The 24,710-nt window shown below is 42.0% G+C and overlaps 1 protein-coding gene across 3 annotated transcripts in view; it reads right to left on the bottom strand.

Annotated features, from left to right (window-relative positions):
* robo1 (roundabout, axon guidance receptor, homolog 1 (Drosophila)) overlaps nt 1-24,710 on the bottom strand; it is a 306,085-nt gene that overhangs the window by 132,920 nt on the left and 148,455 nt on the right. Inside the window, exon 1 of one of the 3 annotated variants that reach the window (XM_049575683.1) lies at nt 10,129-11,055. The exons of the other annotated variants lie outside the window; for them this stretch is intronic. Within the exon in view, the coding sequence (XP_049431640.1) occupies nt 10,129-10,189 (61 nt within the window). The 5' untranslated portion in view covers nt 10,190-11,055. Of the gene's footprint in view, nt 1-10,128; nt 11,056-24,710 lie in introns of those variants that run through there. 3 annotated transcript variants of the gene reach the window in all.

The raw sequence follows: 24,710 nt of genomic DNA, 5'->3' as shown, positions 1-24,710 counted from the left end.
TGAGTCTCTTCTTCTGCTATTTTTTCCCCTTACTGTATATGCTGATGATTGATACCAAATTAATAAATGTTTGAATGATACATTTTAATTTATGTTTTCTCCACAGAAAAAAACTAAGATAAAATAAAATAAAGTACAAATGGCTAACTGTTCACTTTGCAAGTGTCTCAACAAAAATGTTTACAGTGTGGCATTGAAGTCTTTTAAGAAATGTTTAGGAAAAAAACAGTAGAAAAAACAGGGGAGGGCCTGGCCAAACAGTGAGGACCAGCACACTCAGCTGGCACAGTCCAGCCACAGTGAGTATGGCATTTGGGCTCAGGGCCAAGAAAAAGAGCAGCTCTGAAGCGATGCCAAAGTGAATCGGGGCAGGCACGGCCAAAAAGGACCTAATGCTTTTTAAATGTTATTTAGTTGATGGCAGCGGCTGATACAGGTCTACTGTTGGGCCAGTGTTATGTTACAGTCCCTGAGAGCAGAGCCGATGACCTTATGTAGGCTATTCTAAATGTTCGGCCAAACACATTCTAAAACAAATCTCAGACAGCTGGGTGTTGAAAGGGAATTTCAGTTACAGCATTCAGACCAGGGTACAACAGTAATGCCTGAGTGCAGAAACTTGGCACATTTCCCCCTGCTGCCCTTTAGGTTAAAAGGGTAAGCACGGAGCACATAGCATCGGACCGTCAACGTGTGAAAGCTTGTGTGTGTGCAAGCACATATGTGACAGTGGTTCATACACTGTAGCTGTGGATACAAGGTATTATTAAAGTGAAACGTGGCTCCCAGAGGCATAGCGTAGGTTAAGACTCAGTGGAGCCAGTTTCATATGTGGCAAGATCCCAGAGACACCAGCATGGGCCTGCTGAGTGGGGCATGGCCCGAGTCCAGCCAAATGGAACACAAATCGCCCCAAACTGTTCGAAACCTGGCCTGGAAAAATGAGAGTGGGATGTAAGGCATGCCATGTGATGCACAGTAAATATTTGGTCAAAATTAATGAAGGGGCAAAGTCTGCCAAGAAGCCTTTTTCTAGACGTCCACAGAGGGGAGACTGTGCCCAGTCTGGCATTAAAATTAAATTTCCTTCTGCAGACAACTGCTCACTGGCCTGTCTGCTTTCCAGCACCCACTTACCACGTCCTCTCCTCAAAACACATACCAACTGTCCAGGTACACAGTGTATCTAACCAACTACTGTTTTCTTTTCATGCTATAACTGAAAATGACTTGGTCATAAATGTATCCCACTTCCTTAATTCGCATCTGTCAGTGTTCTACATCTGACAGCAGCATAACTGTCTGGCGTCTGATTTAAATTTCTAAGAAAACCTGTTTTTCTCCAGAGTTGGAGACAGAGAGAGGAAGGGGGGGGGGGGGGGTCAGATCAGCAGAAGACAGCTGTGATGACAAATGCAAGAGGAGAAATATCCCTATCACCAACAGCCTTCCAAACTGTTTTGTAAGTGGAAATAACCACCCCGAGGACAGCTCTTCTTCTTTCCACTAACACTGAATTTCACTGATTTCCCCAACTTCTCCCTTGAAAAGTGATCAACAGTAAGACAGCCAAAAGAGAGACTGTTTTTTCAGACAATGCTTGAAATGATTTTAACCCATCATTTACGCTTTATTAGTGTCTCTGAAAATGGGTGTAGTCTGCCCTGCCATACTAAAAACAGACAAATAGAACATGGGTGCAAAAATACAGCTCATGCATGCTATGGAATTTAAATGTATGACGTTAAAAAGCAAATGCAAAGAAAGAAAGCATAAGCTCGACTCAATTAAAGTCAACTGGTGAAGAGAACACTTTGAATAATTTTGGCTTTGGCTTCCCAGAGAGAGGAAATGCACTTTAAGATGTCGAAAGGATGGCCAGCATTATCATTAAAGCATTGAGCAGAGGTGGAGACAGAAGTGAATAGTATGCTTTGATTAAAGGACATAATGAGATGGGATAAACGCCGGCTGTCAAGACTAAATGTCAGAAAGAATCACAACAGTCAAGTAGGACAGCATTTATAACAGAGCACCTTCAGACATTTCTGCAACAATGCCTTCTGAGTCAAGAAAAAAAAGGAGGTGAGATTACTGAAGCCAAGTGCATGTAGGGAAATGAAGGTGAGGCTCTGAACCTAAAGCACTCTTTTCACAGTTTGAACTATGAAGCTTCCGATTAAGACTTGGTGACAGACATGCAGCAAAAATGCAAAAGCAATCTTGCACTTAAAGCCTGGAGAGCCTGTCTCTCACCCGGTGACTACGATTGTTATTCAATTAGAGCTCACACTGTATAGGCGAGGGGAAGGGACGTGGGAGGGAGAGAGTGAATGCATACGGCAAGATTGTACAGTGGAAGGAGACAGAAACAGTGACTGATAAACAGCTCTCCAAGTCTTTCAAAATTGAAAAGTATAGTTTAAAAGCTTTTCGAAAAAAGGTGAAAATCCAGAGGCTTTCAGCTGAAGGCAAGTATTGTTCCTGTTCAAATGGTTCAATAATGATGGCACTTTTTTACAAGCAGAAAGTAGCAAAACACACATTATCCACAGCAAAGAAAATAAAAAAAAAAACTTGCAGAAAGTAGGAAAGCCTGATAATAGATCAGGATTAGAGGTAATCTCCCAGCTCAGAGTGACTGTGTATTTACATGTTGGAAATTCACCCAGTTATGTGAATCCTCCTCACCATGGTTACAGCTGAATGGTGGGAGCGGCTCCAAAGCAGTCCTATAATAGTGAAATTCAAGGTCACCTTCTCATTAATTATGTTTTCCAGCACTTCCTCTTAAATAGAGCGCACCCCTCCTACTTTTATCACTGTCTTTGTGTGACAGAATTAGCCCCCAGGAACTCGCGCATAAAGTTGCTGATGCAGCTCTGGATGAGAGTGGCTTTTCAACATGAATCTCCTAAAGCACCAGCTGCATGGTGTGGATTTAAAAAATATGTTTCAAAATCTAAAATACACAGGAAATAATGTTTGGAGAACGGTGAACCTTGTCACCAGGGGGAATCTTAACTACGACAGTATAGTGAAGAGGGGGAGGAACCAAAGACATTAATCAACTAATTAGCAGTCTCTCTTTTAACTGCTAATTTAATCTATTCCTCTCAGCCACTTTAATGGTATTTTCCCCTGTCAGTTATAACCAAAGAGAGGTTTAGCATTTCAAAAGTGTATCCAGGCCTTGCAGAGAGAGGGTAATAGAATGGTCACAGGGGCTGGGAGGAGGCCTGAGCTCAGGGAGGGAGGAAGAAAAGAAGGATACTGGGGAGAGGCTGTCCTCAATGCCACCTCTCAGTCTCCCCAGTGGAGAAAATGAAAGGGAGGGAGGTCGGAGCCTTTTTAAAATGCACAAGGCAGAGCACCCCACGGTAGCATGGCTTCTCCACCACAGCAAACGCCAGGCTCGGGGCAAGCCTTCTGGGAGATCCTGAGCATGCAGAATTTAGATACATGAGGGATGTTGGCCGTACAACACCAAACCAAACCCTGAATGCCACACTGACGCTTTGTACCAGGATCATTTATTTACTCAGCACTTCTGCACATCAACCTCACCTCTCCCCAGATTTCCACCTTTGAAAGAAAAAAAAAAACACCACAAGCGTCCTTGCCTCACAGTTTTTTCCACCACTATCACCCTAATCAGCACATTCGCTGCCATGTGGGACCAGTAAGAATATGCAATGTGAGCACGGAGAGCCAGATCCAGAGTATTCCCAGAGCTGGTGTATCATGGTATGTTTGACTGCTCCGTCCTCCCCTTCGTCCTCCGTTCTTCCCCCTCCATCCCCCCTTCCACACCCTGGGGTAGCCTTTGTGTAGGCGCACCCCCCCTCTACGCTCCTCACACACCCTCAGTCCCTGGTGAACCATTCTCTTCCCCTCCTCCATGCCTTACAATCGCCCTGTTAAGGCGACACAATACGGCCTCCCCGTCCCCACAGGCTTTTTCTGTGTGTCGGCCCGCTTTATTTAAGAAAGGCTCTGCGCTGACCAGCCACAAAAAAAGGCAAGTCTTAAAAAATTGGGGCAAAACAAAAAAATGTGGGGGATGGGTAAGAGGATGAAGAGATTCCTTAAGCCCCCTTTCGCCACCCCACACATACACAAACACACTCCCCACCTCTCCGGCTTTCCTCCTTGCTCACATCTATATTAGCGTCAAGGGGGAAACTAATCCACGGTGAAGCTAGATTAAGTAAACATGCATATGCAATGCAGAATCAAATGTGGATTTGCATTATGTAATTTGCTGGTGCATTACTGCGTCTGCAATACAAACTTTTTGCATTTTTCATGACGGGATGCAAAGCTGTGGGAATTCAAAGCGTGCCATTTGTGAACCGAGACAGAAACCAGACAACACCTTTCATCCCATAAGGACGTGTCATTTATCACCTCTGCACCGACTGGCAATATGGAATGTTTGTCCTCCACGTCAACAGTCAGAACAAGATGCATTTACTACAGCGAGTGACCCATGAGTCTTATATCCTGGACATGCCTGCTGCTTTTTAGTATCAGCCAGCTCCAGACTAAAAAGCTTATATGAAGTTAAGTTCCAGAGTATTCTTAGTGTGGACGGCTTAACTCTGTCTGGCTGTACGTTTGTAGAGCTTAGACTGACAGACAATTTGACAGACAAAGTGATACTTGCTAAATAAGTCATAACAACATTATCAGCAAGCAATGAGCATAACTCTCCTCAGCTCTAATCGTCTGAACTCAAGCCTGGTGAGACACAGCAGTTAATTCCTGAGGAATTTGCAGCACACAGGGCATTGAGATGTATCCTCGGTTTTATAAAATCATCTAAATCCTCCTGATTCTCCGTGCAGAAATGCCTATCAGTCAAGCTGCAGCCACGGTAAATTACAAACTATTGACGTCAGATGGATTTGTTAATTAATCCAATTAAGCAGCGCTTTTAGGTCATTAGGGGAAGAGCAGTTAGGGGGAAAGCAGATCATTAAGAGTCACCGCCTAATTATCTGCCCTAAAACAAACTGCTTTGAAATGTTTATCTCGTCAGTCATTAATGACTTAGCCACAGTTCTCATGAACAGGAAGAAGACACGGGCTGCCCTCCCACATTCCTCCATGTGGTTTCACTAAGCCGAAGTCTGCCTAATCCTGGATCTTAGGGTGTAAAACCCTGCTTGATTTGGATTAGGATCAGATTAATGTGTATTAGTGGAAGTTATAGAGATATAGCTTTATGAACACTGTCGCCTCACACAGGTGTGAGATTTTTCAACACAGCGGACCCGGGACTTTTACTCATTGGTTTCTCAAGACACCTGCTGCCCTCACACAACATTAGTTCAGAGAGTCAAACCCTCAAAAACAACAGGATTTGAAGGCCATCTGAAATACCAGCACACTTTTGCAAAAAACAGATAAAAAAGTGGGCAACTGTGAGAGATCTTGGAAGGAAGAGGCCGGCTTTAATGAGTATGTTTTCAGGCCATGTGAAAGGTAATCATAAGACAGCAGACAGAGATGGGTCTCACCTGTGGTCTCTGGTCATTAATTGGCCCTGAAGCCTGCTGTGTCCTGTCATATCACCATGATGAAGGAGGTGGAAGGGCTCCGCAATTCATCAGCACTTATGAGTCAATTTGTCAAAACCTCAACAGCTAGGTGCTGCTGGGGCTGCGGCTGATTATCAGGGCGGCGCTCCCACAGCCCATGTTTTTATCAGCACTAGTGCATACTCACACTTAGACACAGAGGGTTATGGCTGGATATAATCACCCAAAGAGTTTACAACATGACTGTAAATTTAAAAAAAGAAGGGAGTCTGATGTTTGCCTTGAAATTGCACCCTGTCTGTTAAAGGGATGCTTCACTGACTTTCAACCAGCTTTGTATCAAAACAATGTGGGTAGTAGAATGTGTAAATGGTCTGTGGTAAACTTCGCTCCATCTCACCAGCGCCCAAAACTCCCAGATGATGGCAGATTTTTGCTGGCTCTAGTATTGTTGCTCGCACCACCCAGGCCCCCAAGAGATGCAACCAATTTTGAGGCCAATTTTTGTTGTGGCCAAACAGCGTAATTACAACTTCTGAGCCTGTCATGTGATGCCATTGGGCCCCAAAAAACATTTTCCAATACACTTAGATTGTGAGACATCTGTAAATCAATGGATACTTTTTATTAGCACTATAACCCCTGAGAAGTGACTTGTTTCAGTATTAGGATTTGATCCATTCAGTCCAATAACATTTGGAAAGTCTGGAACTGCTGCATGATTAAATCAATTTCTCCCCATTCAAGTCAGAGGAGTGCTAAACCGGATGAACCCAGCTCAGTCGGTGGAAATCTCTGGTGCACCTGCTCTATGGGCCCAACGATGAGGAAGCAGCTCCCGTCATCCAGGTAATTTTATACACGGCAGTTGAATGGTTTTGGCTTCATGCCCCACTGAGCAACCTTTATACAAATGAATGGGGTCCTGCCTCCAATGCTGTATCTAGTTCATGGAACTACCAGATTGTACTTCCACCTATTCTTATGCCCTCCAACAATGACACTAGTATACAAGCAGATTAAGAGAAGAGATCCATCCCCCTTTTGCTTTCTCAAACTCTGATCAAACCGTAAAACTAGACAGAACTGGTCAAAAATAAAACAAGATTCTGTTACTGTATTGCTTATTTTTCACCTAAAATTAGAAATTTCCTCAGAAACAAGTTTTAGTACCCTGTACAGTATGACTGTTAAGACAAAAATCTCTGAAGAAGTGGGCGCCATACTGTTTTCTGTATTGTAAAAATGAAGGCTGAAAATACTGGGATCAAATGGTAAACCTAAGTAGTGCTCATCAAATATGGATCAAAATTCTGTTACTTGGTTGTCTATTTCACTCCCGAAATGTTTTCATAAAGATATTTTAGCTTATCTTTTAACTGTAGTTCAAGATTTTTTGTTACCATCCGGCAGCCATATTGTTTCCAGTGTCAAAGCACCTAGGCTCACTCAGACCCCCCAGGAAAGTAGTCTCTTACACAGACGCCGATGACGTCAGCACGCTGGCTGACTCTGTCATTCCAGTAGGAAAGTTGTAATAGAACTAGTGCTGGCCCCCAGCGGCAGTGATGCGATTGGATCCAAATCCGTGTACTTCCGTACTTCCTCCTCCTAACGGCTGATTAGCTTTGCCTTTCACCCGCCTACACCGGAATTGCTGTTCCCCGAATTGTCCGTAGTACAACAGAAAAGGAAGTGTTCAGTGCATCGCAAGAAGAGATTAAAATGGATATGATGTCATTTGATTCAGCTATATTGCAGAGCTGCAACGTCTCTGTTACATGTAACACACGTGCCGCACCTATGGCAACGCCGTCATGTGGTCTGGATATCCCCGCCCATTTCTATTACAAAACGAAAGACGAATGTCCCCAGACTCCCATTCTGAAGTAAGTGAGGCTGGTCACACGAGACTAACAGGAAAGCAGCTCTGCCTTGCTTCTAGTGGCCACTAGTGGTACTACAGCAAAAAAATCCCCTACAGCTCAAAAAGCATTTTCCTGATAGACCACTATTGCAAAAGAGACCTTAAACTGCAAACAATGTCAGTAATGATTCTTTCTATGATTTTTTTCGTGGAGGTTTTATATTCGGAAAACTTTCCTCAAGCTGAAAAAAGCAATTTAAAAATCTGTGATATCATCACAATGTAAAGTCTATTGTAAAGTCTATCTACGAATAGGAACTCGCAAGCGGGCCAGCAGGAGAAACTCTACTGTGCACGTTCAGCGGGCAGCATACCACGGAAGAAAACTAAAAACTTGTCTTGGCATATGTGGCAGGCAAGCAATTCCATAGGACATATATATATATATAGTATATATATATATTTATATATGAAACCCTTATCTCCTGAAAGTAATCCTGAGTGTCATTTTAAGTGTGAGAAGAATAGTCACCTCTTGCCCTCATCTGAATGGTACCTCTGAGGTGAGGATAAGGTCTGACGAGCACTTGGAGGAGAGATAACAACCATTTAGTGTACAGCAGGAGGACAGATCACCTGATAACAGGGCCAGACATGATAGATGGAGGTATCAATTTACAACCATCAGACGGAGCAAGGCGGCAATAAGCAAGTCAACACAAGTTTGACAGGGACAAAGGTCATCTCATCTCTCACCCTCTATTTCACACATACAAGTGGTTTAAAAATACTTTTACAACCAGGCCAGCAATGTGAAAATAATCTTGATATTATCCACAGAGATGTTATGAGACACCATTCTGAGTTTACTTAAGAGATCCGATATCTTTCCTGCACCAGAATGAAGTTGTTAACCCTCCAATTAGCAGCAAATATGAAATCTTTTCCTGGCAATTGGTGTGTAATCCAATTTTCCTGACACTAGTGTCTAATCCACGACCAGTCCTTTGAGTATCTGCTGTCCAGTCCATCTTTATTAGCAGGCCCTTTTCTCACGCCTCTCCCCAGAAAACCTCCCCAGACATCCACAGCCTGGCGTAATTGGAAACCCTGGTGTCTGACAGTCTTTCTCACAGAACGGGACCATTAGTGGCTCAACCCGGGCTCAGGATCCGGCTCAGGGTGGAGTAGATGGAGCCACCACCTAGCTTGAAACGCTCACCTCTGACCCCACTTCCTGTTTAGGTGCTACAGTGTTTCCTCAATTGACTGCTGTGTCACGCAGGCTTCCCTCATCACTACATCTCTGCCTCAATCCAGAAAACAAAGACCCAATTCAGGAAACCAATCAGGAAGCATGAAATGTCAATGAAATTCTCCTTAAAACAGTGAACCAGAAACTGGAGGAGAACCAGAAGACACTGAATAAAGACCTTTCAGTCTGATCATGAGTGTGATCCCTGGCATTTATAGGATTCCTCATGCAGAAGGACTTCACTTTCAGGGACATCTAATAACAAACTAAGAGTTGGGCTAGTTAAACCCTGATGGCTTTCAGGTTTAAACTTGAATACAATTACAGTATTGCTGAGGTAACTGTATAGGTGTGTTAGAGCTTTGATAAACAGTGGTAGAGGGCCTGGACGTCACTGCTTTTACTTTGGCATAATATAAATATATAAACTACCTTTTGATTGCTTTTTGTCTGTTTTTTGTACAGGCTTTGTAGAAGGTTTTCTTTGTGTAAAATGTCCCACTTGCTGCCATTCAGAGCACACTTTCCCTAATGTCTAATAATGGGGTGGCATGCATTTGCTTCCTAATAACACAGAAGCAACTGACCTGGAAAACCCCAGCGATCATGGTTTGGTGCTTTATAAAGACATGCATGCGATGGGTGAGGAGCAATAATGTGTGAGATAAAAAGGAACAATACGAGCAGCATCAGAGGACAAAGACAACTGGAGCCAAACATGAAGCTGCATTAAAACAAGACCAACAGAGTCAGTGGAGAAAAATAAAAAACAGGAAACAAATAAAAATAAGAACCTGTCTTTTGAGATGCTGCATTTTCATTTTTGAAAAACATAAACAAAATGTTGCACTCAGCAGTAACAGTAACGCATGGGCAGAATCGTGACATACATGGAAACATGGTCTCCATAGGGGCTCATGCTGTCTGTATGACCGATGATAGCCACTCTCTACGCTGATCCCACATGGCTACAGCACTTTATGTGTGCTCAGCTTTTAAAAGTTAGACAACCCCCCTTCACCCTGAGAGTTTCTGTCAAGAGAGAATGGTGTATCAGAATGTTGCCTTCCTCATTTCAAAGACTGGAAACACAGCAGAGATGAGCCTCATCGAACCAAGGCCTAAAAGTCCAATGTTCAAGAAATGTTTTCTCATGGTTGAAAAGGTTTGTGTCAACATTTGCCCCTGAGCAACCTTTTTCCACAGAGGAGGCATATATAAGTTTAGTCATGCATTTTGATTATCTGTATTTAAGTATTTCAAATGAACCTGTTTTGCTCTGCATCCAGTTTGATATCTGTATAAGACCTACAGCTTTACACATAATTAAAGAAATAATTTGGGGTATTTTTTTCACCCCTGACCTTTTCTTTCCAAAAACTGTAAAACTTGTAAACTTGTAAACCCAAATTAAAGGCTACAGCTACCATATAACTTCTAAACAATAATAACTGACTTACCTGAGCACACATGGAGAAATCCTAACAGAAATACAAATCCAATAGAAGTTGGAGACATCATTCAACGCCTCTCTTATGAGAAATGTTCTTGTGTAATCCAAATTACTCAAAAAGCAATTTAGGCATCCGCTCCTTCATGTCAGACTGCACAAACAAAAATCTTAGAATCCAGAGTTCCAAAAAATGTAACACCCACAATTTAGTTTGTGAATCACAACAAGCAAAATATCACAACAGTCCAGGAGCAGTTTATCAAGAGCTTGCCTTGGCTCCTTGTTATGGATGAGAAACAAGCTTCAAAAGATGGGGAGGAAAAATAATACAAAAACAGCTCCAAACAGATTTCAACACATTCTCTGTTTCAGTAGTTGAGCTGAACTGAATGATGGCATGTGTTAAAAACTATGCTAGAATATCTGAGCAGAGAAGTAGATCAGCTCTATCCTTTCTTTGAATTCATCCCGTTGCTGCAGTGCGCGCAGACCAGTCAGGCGATCTCATTCAAATCATTTAGTTCCTTTGTGCAAAAAAAACAGGGGGACAAAATAATAAATCCACTGGAACTGAAAGTTGAGTCAAAAGTGTGTAAAATAACGCGAGCGGCCGCTGTAGTCCACGCGTAAAGGCTCTATCCTTGCAGTCACATTATTTCAGTCCAGTTTTCAATCTGTCACTTGAGATCGGAAACTTTGCGAGTAAGTCCTGTCCTCCCTCATCCACAGGATCCACACACCAGATCAGTGCAACTTTCCCATCACTTTTCCCCCGTTTTCTCCTCCGCTGCAACTCCGACTGATCCTGGTGCGCGTCGCAGACCCCGGACCTCAGGCGCGAGGGGGGAAATACGGACTCATATTCACAGCATTTCATTCAAGGAAAGCGGAATGCCTCGTCAATTGGTATGCGCCTTTCTACCCCCTCCATAGACCCGACAATGTTTCCCAGAGAAGAAATTTAACCTCTTCCCGCCTGGATCCCACCGAGCGGCGCAGCCACAGCGCGCACTGGCAGACTACTGTATTTTCTTTAACTATGTCCAATAATAAGAGAAAGCTTATGAAACTATCCGGACATGTTGTTTTTATCCTTTGTGCGGTTCATGACTAAAAACAAATGTAACAGCCTATTCCAGTGATATTCCTAGAGGGACTTAACAGTATGTTTCTGCAACTTAATAGTTATTGTATAATGGTTATAACATACTTTATGGTTTTGTTTAGTCTCTTGTGGTTTCATAGTCTATTAATATCACAATAATACAAAGTAGATTAGCTATGAGTGCTATTTTTCCCTTGAAATTTATGACAGGAAAAAAGTCCAAATATGATAAATTATATTTGTGTATCATTTTCTTTAAAATTATTTTTGTTTTAAATGTAAAACCTTGTGAATCTAGCTTTTATGTCCTGTTAGACTGAGAACTTTATTCATAACTACAGCAGCCAGTTTCCAACCGACAGTTAATGCGCAATAGGGCACCATGCCAACACATGGTTAATTAAGATCCAACTATGTGACTATTTATCTGGTGACCCATGTTTCTAATTTCCCCAATGTGTTTCTCGTCTCTTTTCCTCTCAGTCAAGACTTCATGAGCCCGAGTTTCCCTGCAATGTGATCACTTCAGCCTCCAGCCTGCCATTTCTTTGCACCTCTGAGTCATAACCAACTTTAGCCACAGAGCACCTCTTTATATCTGCGAGAATAATGTATAACTGTGCAGGTTATCTTGCATTAAAATATGCGTGGAAAAAAACATGAATGACTAAAAAAAGACCATCTGAAAGACTTCCACAGCTCCTCTCACGGCGTTTCTGTCAGCTTCACTGAGCATTAGTTACCAAACAGCGCCCTCCAGTGAGCGCTGGCTGAACTAATCGAAAAAAGACCCTGTTTTCACCAGGAAAAGCTGCATATGGTATGTCAGCCGGGTGACACATTAGTCATCAGAACCAGAGCTTTTTCAAAGTGTGTCATATTTCAAATAGTTCTCAGAAAACACACCCACGCTTAATGACGATCTTGTCCCAGAAATGACAGAGTATGAATAGCCCGCGTAGATTTTTCATCAGGACCACGACAAGACTCCATTTAGCAGCAAAAACACAAAAGGAAGTACTTTAAACACAATCATTGAAATTCAGGAAGAGGATAGTCTCATACAGTTGAAAAGATGAACTCATATGAATAATAAGAAAAGCAAAAAAGTGAGCATCCTGCTCTTTGCTCTAAAAGTATCTATTATAACATATCTGAATTTTACAACCCCATGGATTCCCTTCAGCGACCCTCTCATGCCTGTACACACCAGTTTGAGACCTATACAAGAGTCTGCATAACGATGAATGCCACCCGAGTGACAAATTCAAGCAAAAGTCCGTCTTTCAACCCTGACCGTGTTTTTATTTCTCATTCATCCATGTGTGCATTATATTACAGTTCTGTACACTCCATTCCCACTTGGTCCTCATGTGCCCCGTTTCCTGAACGCTTTTCAGCCCTGGATCTGTAAAGTGGTTGCTCAGCTGAATACCACCAATTGAATAGTAAATTTTCCTCTAGCCAGCAGCAGGGAACTGTAACCTAAAAGCAATTATTAGTCCTCACTTAGAGCAACCAGAAAGGATGGCTGATTGCTACAAGAGGACGTGAGCATTTTCATTTTTTTGTGTGACTTAGCAAAGAAAAAAAAAAGCAAATTTGAAACGGCTGCACAAAACAGACCGTTATCGGAGGCCACTTGTATTGCTATCCTTTTCTCACATGACCTGCAAATAACTGAATGATAGGAGAGGACTGTGCACAAAGTAGAAAGAGACTGATATCAGTCAATTGTTTTTTAATGGTATTATTGTACTGTTAAATGTCAAAGTACAACCCAGATGAAAAGTATACATGCTTAAACCCCTCTTTGGCCCCATCTCTATCACCACATTTTCACAGTTTAATATTGCATCATACCCTTTTGTATTCAGGTTTGGTTTCACCCTTCTACTATGAAAAGAAAAAAATCCCTCAGTAAGCACAAGTTATGACTACTGAGCTCCGTGAACAGGGAGGCTCTCTGTCCTCTCTCCTTCCCCTCCCTCAAACCTTCATCAGACAGACAGCAAAAATGACACATTGTCAGGGCTGTGATGGCAGCGGAGACAGCAGAGAGCTTGGCCAAATCGTTCTCTCACAAAACAACTTGCAAGAATATAAAAGGTACAAAAGGATAAAAAAAAAATCCCCCATCCCGAACTGCAAAGCGCCCCAAGCCTTTAATGCTTTAACAACCACTAAACCAAAGCAACTTTGGATGGTGTCAAAAATTTGATGAGTCATTATTCTTTGGAAGACAGTTATGTAATACAGCACTTTTTTTTTGTACTTACTGTGAAAGACCTGCTTGCATTTATGTGGTTTGCTGTGGGAGTGCCTCGAAGTCTGGTGGTTCTGGTGAAGTCCAAAATTATTAGGCAGCCTTTTGCACCAGTGAGACTTCTGTATCCCAGCATGGCGATGGGTCCCGTGTGGACCTGTATGGTCTTTAGGAACTCCCAGCATGACCAGCATGGCAAACAGCACCACTAGCAAACACCCAATCCGCATGGTGATATGTGTGGACAGCACAGAGCAGCTAGATGTGCGTATAATTATTGTAAAAACACACACTGTTCTTGCTAGTTCAGTAGCTGCAGATTGGTGTTCTTTAAAAAGTGGGAAATAATTAAAAATCCGATCCAAAGAGCCTCTTGAAAACTCTCAAAAACAGCGACAAACTGCAAACATTGCCGCACTTCCCACCAAGAGTCCTTCATGCTGCTACCCTTGAGATCTGCCAAATACATAAACCCCTGCAGTCTTGGCCAGTCTCCTAAATCCTGTGACAATGTTTCCCCCCAGTGTACGATGGGATCTTAATGAGGGCAACTCTATATACAATGTGCATGGTGAAGTTCACTCCCCTCTCCATCTCACCATGCCATCGCTCAATGGAGAGACTGTCTCTCATCTTCCCGGCCTTTTTTATCTCTGATAATTCTCCTTTTAATATTCAAAAGGAGTTTGTGGACGTTTCGTCTTTTCTTATGATGTTTCTATGTATGCAGCAGGACGGGGGATCCTGTAGGCTACATGCTGAGTCCCTTTTCAGATGTGTTGGACCCCTCACAAAACCTAGGCCCCCTCAGCATTGAGGTGATGGGGTGACACACAGGCGGGGTAGGACGAGGGAGCCCACATTCCGCTTTCCCTGACTAAGACTATTAAATGGCTTTCATTCCCATCTCACTAGCGCACCAAACAAGATGGCATAAAACAAAACCTTTCTCCTTCCAAAAGATACTCCCTGTAGAGAGCCAAACAAAACACACTCTCCCAATGGACAGAAATGTAAAAACACTTTTACGTCCTTAGAAAAAAGTTTTTTGGAGGGATTTTACACTGTTTTACCTCCTGAATATGATGGAAGTAAACATAAACTCTAAGTTAGAGTCACCTTGGACAGAGTGTGGCAGTCACAGGTACAGTATGTTTGAGGTCCCTTCACAGGCACTTTAGTTGGATGGTTTCCATACTTCACTTGCCTCACATTCACCACAGCCTTTTATCATTCGTGTCCTGTCCTTGAGGAGCCATCCTTTTATTTATTCATTGTGCTACTTTTCTTTTTATAAGACAGCAATTCGAATTTGTAGTCTTTGTGAGTTTGCAATGGGCAGAACGTCTCCAAGGTGTTTCGGAAAGATAAACACGAATAACACGAGGTTGAAAGACCATGTTGGATTGAGCTCCTTTAGCATTTTTCTAAGACAATCAGAAAATAGCTACAGGGTAACTTCGTCTTGCTTCCGTTTTGGGGCTGTGATTCATTTTACAGCTACACAAGTAGCCCATCATAAATCAGAAGCAGTTTTTGTGATAACTGAGTGAAGCAGTCAAGAGTGCAATGTCCTCTGACAAGAAAGGGCAAGACTCCCAGGGCTGTTTCATGCTCTCTCACACACACACACACACACACACACACACACACACCTGAAGCTGTGTGAAATGAGACTGAGTAAAGCACTGGCTGAACGATGGCATCAAATTCCATCATTGTAAAGCTCTGTCCTCTTCTCCTCAACCACCTCAATGGACGACCAGTGTAAACATATGGAAATGCATTCACTCAACTGAGCCAACATCTATCCAATCTCTTGCAACATCTGGAAATCTCTTATTTTTAAAACTTCCTGTAAGAAGTAACTGTTGCATGATTGATACATGTGGTGGCTTGAATCTGGGGGATATATCGTGTTAAAAGAGGAGTGCTTCGTCATGCAGTGGGCGTACAAGGAGGAGAGCACTCCCTGCTCTGTCATGGCACTCTTGAGAATGAAATGATTTTCAGGTGGGATGACAGATTGTTAACACGGGACTGAAAAAGATTGAAAGGAAGGAGTGAGAGAAGAGATGACCTTAAGTCCTGAGGAAGTTAGATCATATTGGTGTTACTGTGTCACTGGCTAAAAGAGGCAACAAATCATTTCTGATTGGTTGCTGAGGGAGTGGTGAGGCTCCAGGAGCACAAACCATGCCACAGCTAACTGCACAAGCCCCTGTCATCATAAGAAATGCCATCCATCCATCCACTTTCATCCGCTTATCCTGGGGCCAGATTGTGGGGCAGCAGGCTGAGCAAGGTACTCCAGCCGTCCCTCTCCCCAGCAACCTTTTCCAGCTCCTCCTGGGGGATCTGGAGGCATTCTAAGGCTAGATGAGATATATAATGCCTCCAGCATGTTCTGGGGCTACCCAGGGGTCTACTTCCAGTTGGACGTGTCCAGAAAACCTCTAACAGGATGCATCCAGAAGGCATCCTGATCAGATGCCCAAACCATCTCAACTGGCCCTTTCCGACACGAAGGAGGAGCAGCAGCTCTGCTCCAAACTCCCTTCGGATGTCTGAGCTCCTCATACTACCTCACCATCATAAGAAATGTTTGACTAGAAATGACATTCTGTAGTTTTTCTAACAGCAGACCAAACATTTTGACTTTTGGAAAACTAACATGGCTTTTGATGAAAAGTAAAGGCTGTCAAAAAGTATGAATAACACAGTTAAGATGAATCAATACGAGCTACAGCGTAATGCAGACATTATCAGTATCTAGACACTTGTCTTTAATACAGCTAAGGGCCAAAAGACTGAGTTAAATTCAAATCACAGCTGGTCAGTCATACTAAAGCCAACTGTATTTAGACCTTGACACACATCAGCAGAGAGTGGAAGTGAGGCAATAAGTGCAGTCTTGTCATATTTCTGGAACATCCATGACAGAAAACCCAGTGATTGTCAGGACATTTCACCCAGCCTGTCCACTGTGGACAATACTCCGGCCCCTCAGCTCTACACAAGAGCCCAAGAATGTAGAATTCTGGGCTCCATCCCAGAATAAATACAGTTAGCCCACTCAGATGAACCTCAGAAACAAGCCAAAAAGTCCTTTAAAATCTGGAAAAGACTGAAAATGTCTCGTCATTATTACATTGAGAGTTTGCCAGAGAGGAGTGAAAGGGACAGGCGCTACAAAGCAAGTAAGACGCAAGGCAGATTGTAACAAAACATAAACAGAAGAGTGAGAACATTCTTCCTCTCACTATAGCCTCTCTGTGCCGCTTTCAGACATGATAAAAAAGACAAGGGTCCAGTGAAAGAAAATGACGAAGAACTAAACAAATCTGTTTCTGTTCAGGGAATGCCCCCATGCATGACGCTGCTGCAAGAAATGTGAGGCAGAAGGAGGGATGGGGGGGGGGGGGCAGACACTGAGGAGAAAGAAAGAGGGGGAGCTTCACAGGATGCCGCGACGAGGTTTGGAGCACAAAGCAGGATGAGGCGATAAACAGGCTGTTGCTTTTCCGCTTGCCTGCGCACACTGAATCCCTCTTTCCCTGTGTCTTTTAATGGGCCTCACATTAGCATCTGTTTAGCGTCAGCCTCGACATGGCCTGTGGAGGCTGATTAAAATAACCCAGCTATCACATAACATCCTGGCAGCAACATCAAAATACAGTCAGATGTTGGAATATTTGCAGCAACAGACGTTTCGGAAGTTACCAAGAATGTTCTGCACTTCTATTGTCAGAAAAAATGTTTATTAGCTGCTTCTGTTCGACTCTGCTCCTGGGAGATTATGTTCCATATGGAGAGATATGAAGTTTATTATGTTAGTAACAAGTAGTCAACATTATGATTACAATGCAGCACTTCAGCGCTACAGTATCCAATTTGTGCATTTCCACGTGTGACTGCACTAGCATAACAAGAAGATAAGATCTGACAACAATTAGACAATATTAAAGTATCTCTGACTGACCTTGGATTGCTCTTCTTTCCATTCTTCCCTCACAGAGCTTCATAACAGCAGAAACAAGCAGCATTGTGTTTCATGCTTAATTGGCTTAATTGGTTTAGAGTCAGGAGAGCTTTAATGAGTGACAGTAGCACTCAGGGTAACCGAGCCAAGAGATTCTTTTGTTCTTATCATTTCTGGACCTCAGCCAATCGCATGGCAGCTAGATACAAGACAATAGAGAGCAGAGCTCAATCACAGCAACAATGTGACCATTATTTAAAGGGAAAAATAAACAGCAATTTCCGCATTATTCAAAACTCATACATCGCAACTGCATCCTATATGTGAGCTAAGCTGAGAAAGTTTTCTCAGTATACAGATTGACAGCACGGACAGTGAGACAGGAAATGACTCAATTAGTAGCCAATTCAACTAAAGAGAACCAGTAACACATTCAGGACATTGTCACCAGTGTGACTCTTTGATGTGACAAACTAGTACAAACGTTCAGTTTCAGATTGTGTGTGTGTTCAGGTCAGTCGGCCAGTTTGTCCACATCCATTCAATTCCCTTTTCATCAGAACCACATTTTGTATTTTGAGACAAAAGCACATCATTGAACAAGACTAGAGGCCTTCACACACTGAGTCCATTTTTTTCATATGTGTTTTATTAATCTGTCATCTGAATAAAATTGTTACGTACAGAAACCTTGCTCACTGACTCCAGTGTGTTTTGTTGTTCTATTCGTTGTGAAAATTCGCACTACGTGATAAAATGAAAAGACACATTTCCCCCTTTACCTCTCTCTACAGGAGTTACCTATCTGGCTGTCATCATTCCCTAACAGTCTTGCATGTGGCACCACAGCTGCTTGAAGGGGCGGAGCTGTCCTCCCTCTCTGTCCTCACATTCTGTGTGCGGACCACATCCTCCTCCTCATCATTATCATCGTCCACCTGAATATTACTACCTGACCTATGGAAATTTGAGCTATCTGAGTTATGAAATTATTCTGCATGCCTCGTTCCTCTGTCTTGTTGTGGCTGTGTCCCGCTGCAACATTTCCTTCACTGCTTCTTGGTCAATCGTGTCTCAAGGCTTCTGACGAATGCAAAAAGAATTTTTTAATGACGGACGAAAATTTCGTACTCAGTTTGCGAACATGATTGACACAACTTGAAGTCATATTTATTTTGAGAAGTGCAACAATTTCAGACGAAAAGAAACGAGTGTGCAAAGGCCTTAAGAGTCTACTTCCATGCTAGCATCTTTGTGAGGCTGTACTTTTGTTGTTTTGAGCTAAATACGAATGTCAGCATGCTAACATGTTCACAATGAGAAGGCTGACATGCTGGTGTTTAGCAGGTATAATGTTTACCATGTCCATCATCTTAGTTTAGCATCTTGGCATGCTAACACTTGCAATTTAGTGCTAAACACAATGTACAGCTGAGGCTGATGATAATGTCATTCGTTTTGAAGGTATTTGGTTTAAGGGTCCAGTGTGAAGGATTTAGGGTATCTATCAGCAGAAGTGGTAATGTTCATAACTATGTTTTCATTAGTTTATAATTATCTGAAACTAAGAATTGTTGTGTTTTATTTACCTTAGAATGAGTCATTTATATCTACATATAGAGCTGGTCATCTTCAAGGGAGTCTACCATGTTGTTCTACAGTAACCCAGAATGGACAACCCAAACACTGACTCTAGATAAGACCATTTGCGTTTTCCCATCAGCCACTGTAGTTCTCCTACATGCTTGGCACATGGAAGAAATTTCAGTTCTGCAACCTTACCACTAGATGCCACTAAATCCTACACACTGGACCTTTAAATCAAACGGACACATTAAAGTTTTGACCCGATGACGGTGCTAGATGAACAGTTGGGGGATCACCAACTATATTGGAATTCATCCTGAGGGGGGGATTTATGTGTCTGCCAAATTCTAAATGATCTGTTCAATGGTTATCAAGACATTTCACTCAAAACCACAGGTCAACCCCATGGTGGCGCTAGAAGAAAAATGAGGAGACCACCAAAGTCAGTTGGCTTTATCCTCTGGGGTCCATAAATGTTTATACAAACTGTCATGGGAATCCATCCAATAGTTTTTGAGATATTTCGGTCTGGACTAAACTGGTGGGTGGACTGACCAACAATCAGAACAACACTGCCGTCCCAGGAGCTGCACCGCTACTGTGGCTAAAAAGTCAGTCTGTGCCCACATTAAAGTACACTCTGCAGTTTTTGTGGGATAGATAAACATTCCTGATTCAAATACTTTGGTTTCCTAAGTGTTTTCTTTCATATTATTAAGAAGAAATCAATCAAAGGAGTAAAAATACAAATTATTTTTTCAATATTCTTGACAAACCTCAAAAGCAAACCCAAACTGTCACAGAGCTGAGAATTGATGGGACATTAATATTTTTTTTCAAAGTTATTTCTTCCAGAAACTTTCCAGAACTGAACTTAGAATATCATTCTGCAGTAGTTGTGGTTTCAGTGGGGCCTTCGAGCCAACATCAGTGACTGATCTCTCTCTGAAGACCCCGAGCAGAGAAAAATGCAAAGACACTGCTCATGCTAAAAGCATTCCCTGTCTCTCAAATAAAAAGCCTATTCTTTCTGTCTCTTTCCCTGGTGCGATCAGCTGCCAAAACAAACTGGCGCTGTGATGAATGTAATAAATATGATCGATGGGATATCTGGCGCTGCTGACCTCACACCACGCGCCAGAGTCCAGGGAGCAGGTGCTGCTCAGATTTACAGCCCCCCTCCCAATCTCATGATATTCCCCTCTCTCACACACAGACGCTGAGCCCTGCTGAAACACAGCCGCACCGCTGAGGTTCCACAGCCCCCTACAGCTCATACTGAGTCTCAGAGAAACAAGCTTAATATTGGCTGTGACTGAACCTCATGTACAACATGACTTTGCACGAATCACATCACCACCAATAAAACCGGCAATGATTTTACAGATCATCAAGCCGTCAGTCATGGCTGACAGTTATTAGGGTAATTTCTGCTGGGAGGAGCACACAGGGTGGTAAGCACTCCTTATGTGTTTGCTCATAAAGATGGCTAATTGATCTGAAGGCAGCGTCAGCTCTGGAAATGCACATATAAACTAGGCGAGGTGTTTTATCATGTAATTGGAAAGACGCTGCTGTGGGTGGATCATTTAACAAAGATCTAATTTACGAGGGACCCACAGTTCCTCTGCAATTACTGTGTATTACCAGGAACTTCAGTAAACAGCTTGTTTCCATTGAACAAGTTGACTATAACATAGCCGATCATATCATGGATGCATGTATAAATGCACTGTAAAACAATAAAACAACATATGACTTATCAGAAGTGTATCAACAGTAGGCTACATGCTTTTTATAATGAATAACACTTCTGAAAACTCAGTCAGCCATAGGGCCGGCAGCAGACAAAGAACTGGAGTCACTATAACATTCACTTAACACTCCTGACCCTCTATTGTACAAAATAATGACTCTCTGGCTGATGAAGCTGTGCCTAAAATTCATCAGTGGCTTGGATTTTATGAGGTACGCCTTATGTGAGCCAGCATATCTACACAGCTGTGCAGTTACAGCTGTTGAACAGCTAACACTATAAAATATATGTCAAAGTTGGTGTTGTCCAAGAAAAAAATAACTCAGTCCTCGCTATATGTTACAGAGTGGCTGTAACTGCTTTTGGCAAATAAGGACACTATGCTAATACAATATTTTACACTCTAGTTTGCTGTCTTGATCTGACAGTGTCTTGACACAGGTGTGCTAAAGGAACAGTGTGTACTGTAATATTTAGGGGGATTTAGTGGCATCTAGCTGCAGACTGCAACCAGCTGCAAACTTTTCCTGGTAATAATTCCTTCAGTGTAAATCGTTTTCTACCAGGAACAAAATTACCCACAGAGGTCTCTTCCTCTTCAAAACAAACTGACCCTTTTATCTAAACTGGTAAAAACACTGAATGAAGCAGTTTCATGTGACCAATCGATGTTTCTTTGAGGCTGTGCAGCATGTTGGAGACAGGCTGCTAACCTAGCACCTGCTAATGCATGCTCACCTTTTATTCACATAAAAGAAATTAGTGTTTTCCAGGCGCTCTCATCAAAGAGGGGCTGCTCACTATGGTGGCCGACGTGAAAACACGCATGGCCCTATCTAGAGCCAGTGTTTGGTATGTCTGTTCTGGGCTACTGTAGAAACATGCTGGTGCAACATGACAATCTCTGTAGATGAGGACCTGCTTGCTATATTGATAAAAACAGCTCATTCTCAGGTAACGCACACATGATGATTCTTATTTTTGGGTGAGACTACACTAAAGAAAACGTACTTACTTACATATAAAAATCAACTTCTGCCAACATATCCCCTGAAATCCTACTTTTTAAGATCTTTAAGAAAAACTGGATACTGCTTTCCAAGATGGCCCCTCATTCACCTGTGTTAAAGTTGCTCACTGTGCCAAAAATTTTTTTGCTGACTTCTGAGTTTTTGGGCCTGACGAGCATACAGGGGCTTGGTGTTAACACTATTGTTGCTTTATGTTAATGTAGTTTGTAGTATGTGACAGGTACAACAACATGCTTTGGAAACCAAGCAGATCGTCAGAATCTATTTTTGAATGCACTCAGTCTGTGCAGTCTGTGTAACTGAAGTCATGTATTTCTGAAGATAGGTAACCAGCAGCACACAGGGAGTGGCTGACTCTGGTGTCCTATGTGAAAGATTCCCTTCTCTATCACATCTTTCTCCACTTTGGACTTGTCTGCATTGCACTGTAATCTGTAGGAGTGATGGAGAACAAAGGGGTCACACATTACAAGTTTGTGTGCGTGATAGAGGAGCCACAGCATTTCCTCCTCTCTTCTTGGAGACGCTGAAGAATGTGACCCATTTACATGCCAAGAAAACACTTATTATCCTTTCACTGAGAAATTAAGTGTGTTTGACTGGGCAGGAGCAGCTGATTATTAGCACTTAGTGAAACCCTATCCAATCTTCTTCCCAATTATCATGAGGACACTAGAAACGTGAATCTGAATATTCTAATTTAATTCTCACCTCATAGTCTTTGTGCTTTCGACCCTTGCGCACTTGCGCTAACTCCCATCTCAAATCTTACCCCCACTCCAGTGCCTCTTGACCACATTACTCCACTATCTATCCTGACAAGAATGGCTAATAGACCCATTTCCTGGGACGGTGCTAAGCTAAGCTGTGTGGATCAGGGAGATGAAAAGAGATTGGATGGGGAACAAAAAAAACCTCAACTGGCCTCAGCAGCACAGAGGCTGTGGGGAAACTGCGTGTAGGACATTAGTACATGGTTATAACTAATTATATCTCATGTGTACCGCTCCTTGCGGCATGGACAGAGATCTGGCTCTATTGTTGCACTGGTAGGAAATGAGCACCACTGCTGGTGAGGATAATATGTGAGAGTGCAGCTAGCTGAGCCTGTAGCACTCTCTGTACTTCCTGTATCATGATTATCATGGCACTAAGACTGATGAACATAAGCGAGTGTCGTGGAGAGGTGCCGCTGTGATGCTGTGGTGACTCCTGGGTAATATATGTGGGGGTGACACTGTCAAAGAAATTGGATTTCAGGGTGGGGACTCAAGGCTGGCGCAACAGCTCAGTAATGAGAGCAAAGGACGAATAGAGAGTAGAGCTCTCCATCTCTCTCACGGTAAAGCTGTCAGTGCCCTGTATCTCCACCTCTGCATCAATAAGCGGATAACAGACACCACTTATAAAGTCGAGCAACAATTTGTAGTAATATGCTCTGCTCAAAAGCGTCACCTGAATTAAATCAAATTATTTTAGCTGTGCACCAATGTGAACAAGAAAGCTCTGTGCAGAGATTAACTGTGCAGTGATCTAAGAATTATTTATTCCTCCACAAAACAATGGAAGTGTTGTGAGCAACAACTTGTAGCAACATGTCCTGCTGATTTTTGTTCCTATTAAACTGGCTTGGCTGTCACTTATATGCATGTGAACAGGATCTGCCAAAGTGTTACTTGATGTGCAAGGAGGGACTTTGCAAAGCTGTCAGAACGTTGCTACTTTAATTTAATTCTACTATGACTGTATATATATATATATATATATATATATATATATATATATATATATATATATATATATATATATATATATATATACACACACACAATATTTTAGCTAACCCAGGTGCATTTACATTTGTTTGAATGCTGAATAAACAAATAAAACATAAATAATACATGAAACATTTCATCCCTATTATTAAAAATAATGACAGTGTGGCAGATTATGGTTAAACTCAATCAGATCTGCTCTTTAAAGGCAAACTACAGTAATTACAATTTGGGTCAAAATTGAGTCATGACTGAAATTCTATCTTTGGATATCACTTTTATCTCATGACAAAATGTCCTGGTTCCATCTTGTTCTGTTCTAGTAAAAAAAGGGTGTAAAAATTGCAGTAACTACAAACTACAAACAAAAGTCAAAGCAAAACACAGTAAATGTAGTTACTGCACTCTGCCTTTGCATTATCTATATAGCTGCTCAAAGTAAAACTGAGGTAGAGTGCAGCACCTACTATTTTAGTGCATTTGGAGGTCATAGGTAGTAATAGTAATTGATAGGGGTGAGAATAAACAGAGGATCCACAATACAATATTATCACGATACTTTAGTCACGATACAATATTATTGCAATTTTAAATATGTTGCAATATGATGAGTATTGCGATAATATAAATTGTGATATATTACAATTTATTAACTTTTTTCAACTGTAAATTATGTCCCCGAAAGAAAACTGTCAACATTTGTTTCATCTAATAAAATAAAGATTTTAGTGTGTTCATCTCACCTTAGCCATTTTTTGCAGCAGCAAAATGTATCTACTGGATTGAAAAAGCAATTGATTGCAGGTGGGTGGACGTGGCGATGGCGCAGCTGGAGGAAAGAAACATTTATATGGACACTATTACACAGACACTTTTTTGACACCTGTCATGGACTGTGAATGGACATTTAACAGTGGTTTGGCTGGACTCTGATAAGACTGGTATTTTGATTTACCACAATTTATTGTTTTATCATTATGGTTATTAGTTTTTATTTTATCTATAAGTCAATCCTTGCATTATTTATTTTTTCTGCCTAGTGTTTTTTTTCTGTTGAGGTGGTTTGTATAGTTGAAAAAAATCTGAA

Source organism: Epinephelus fuscoguttatus, linkage group LG5 (assembly GCF_011397635.1).
Source record: "Epinephelus fuscoguttatus linkage group LG5, E.fuscoguttatus.final_Chr_v1".
Lineage (NCBI taxonomy): Eukaryota > Metazoa > Chordata > Actinopteri > Perciformes > Serranidae > Epinephelus > Epinephelus fuscoguttatus.
The sequence above is the reverse complement of the archived record's forward strand: the minus strand, read 5'-3'. Positions and strand labels throughout refer to the sequence as shown.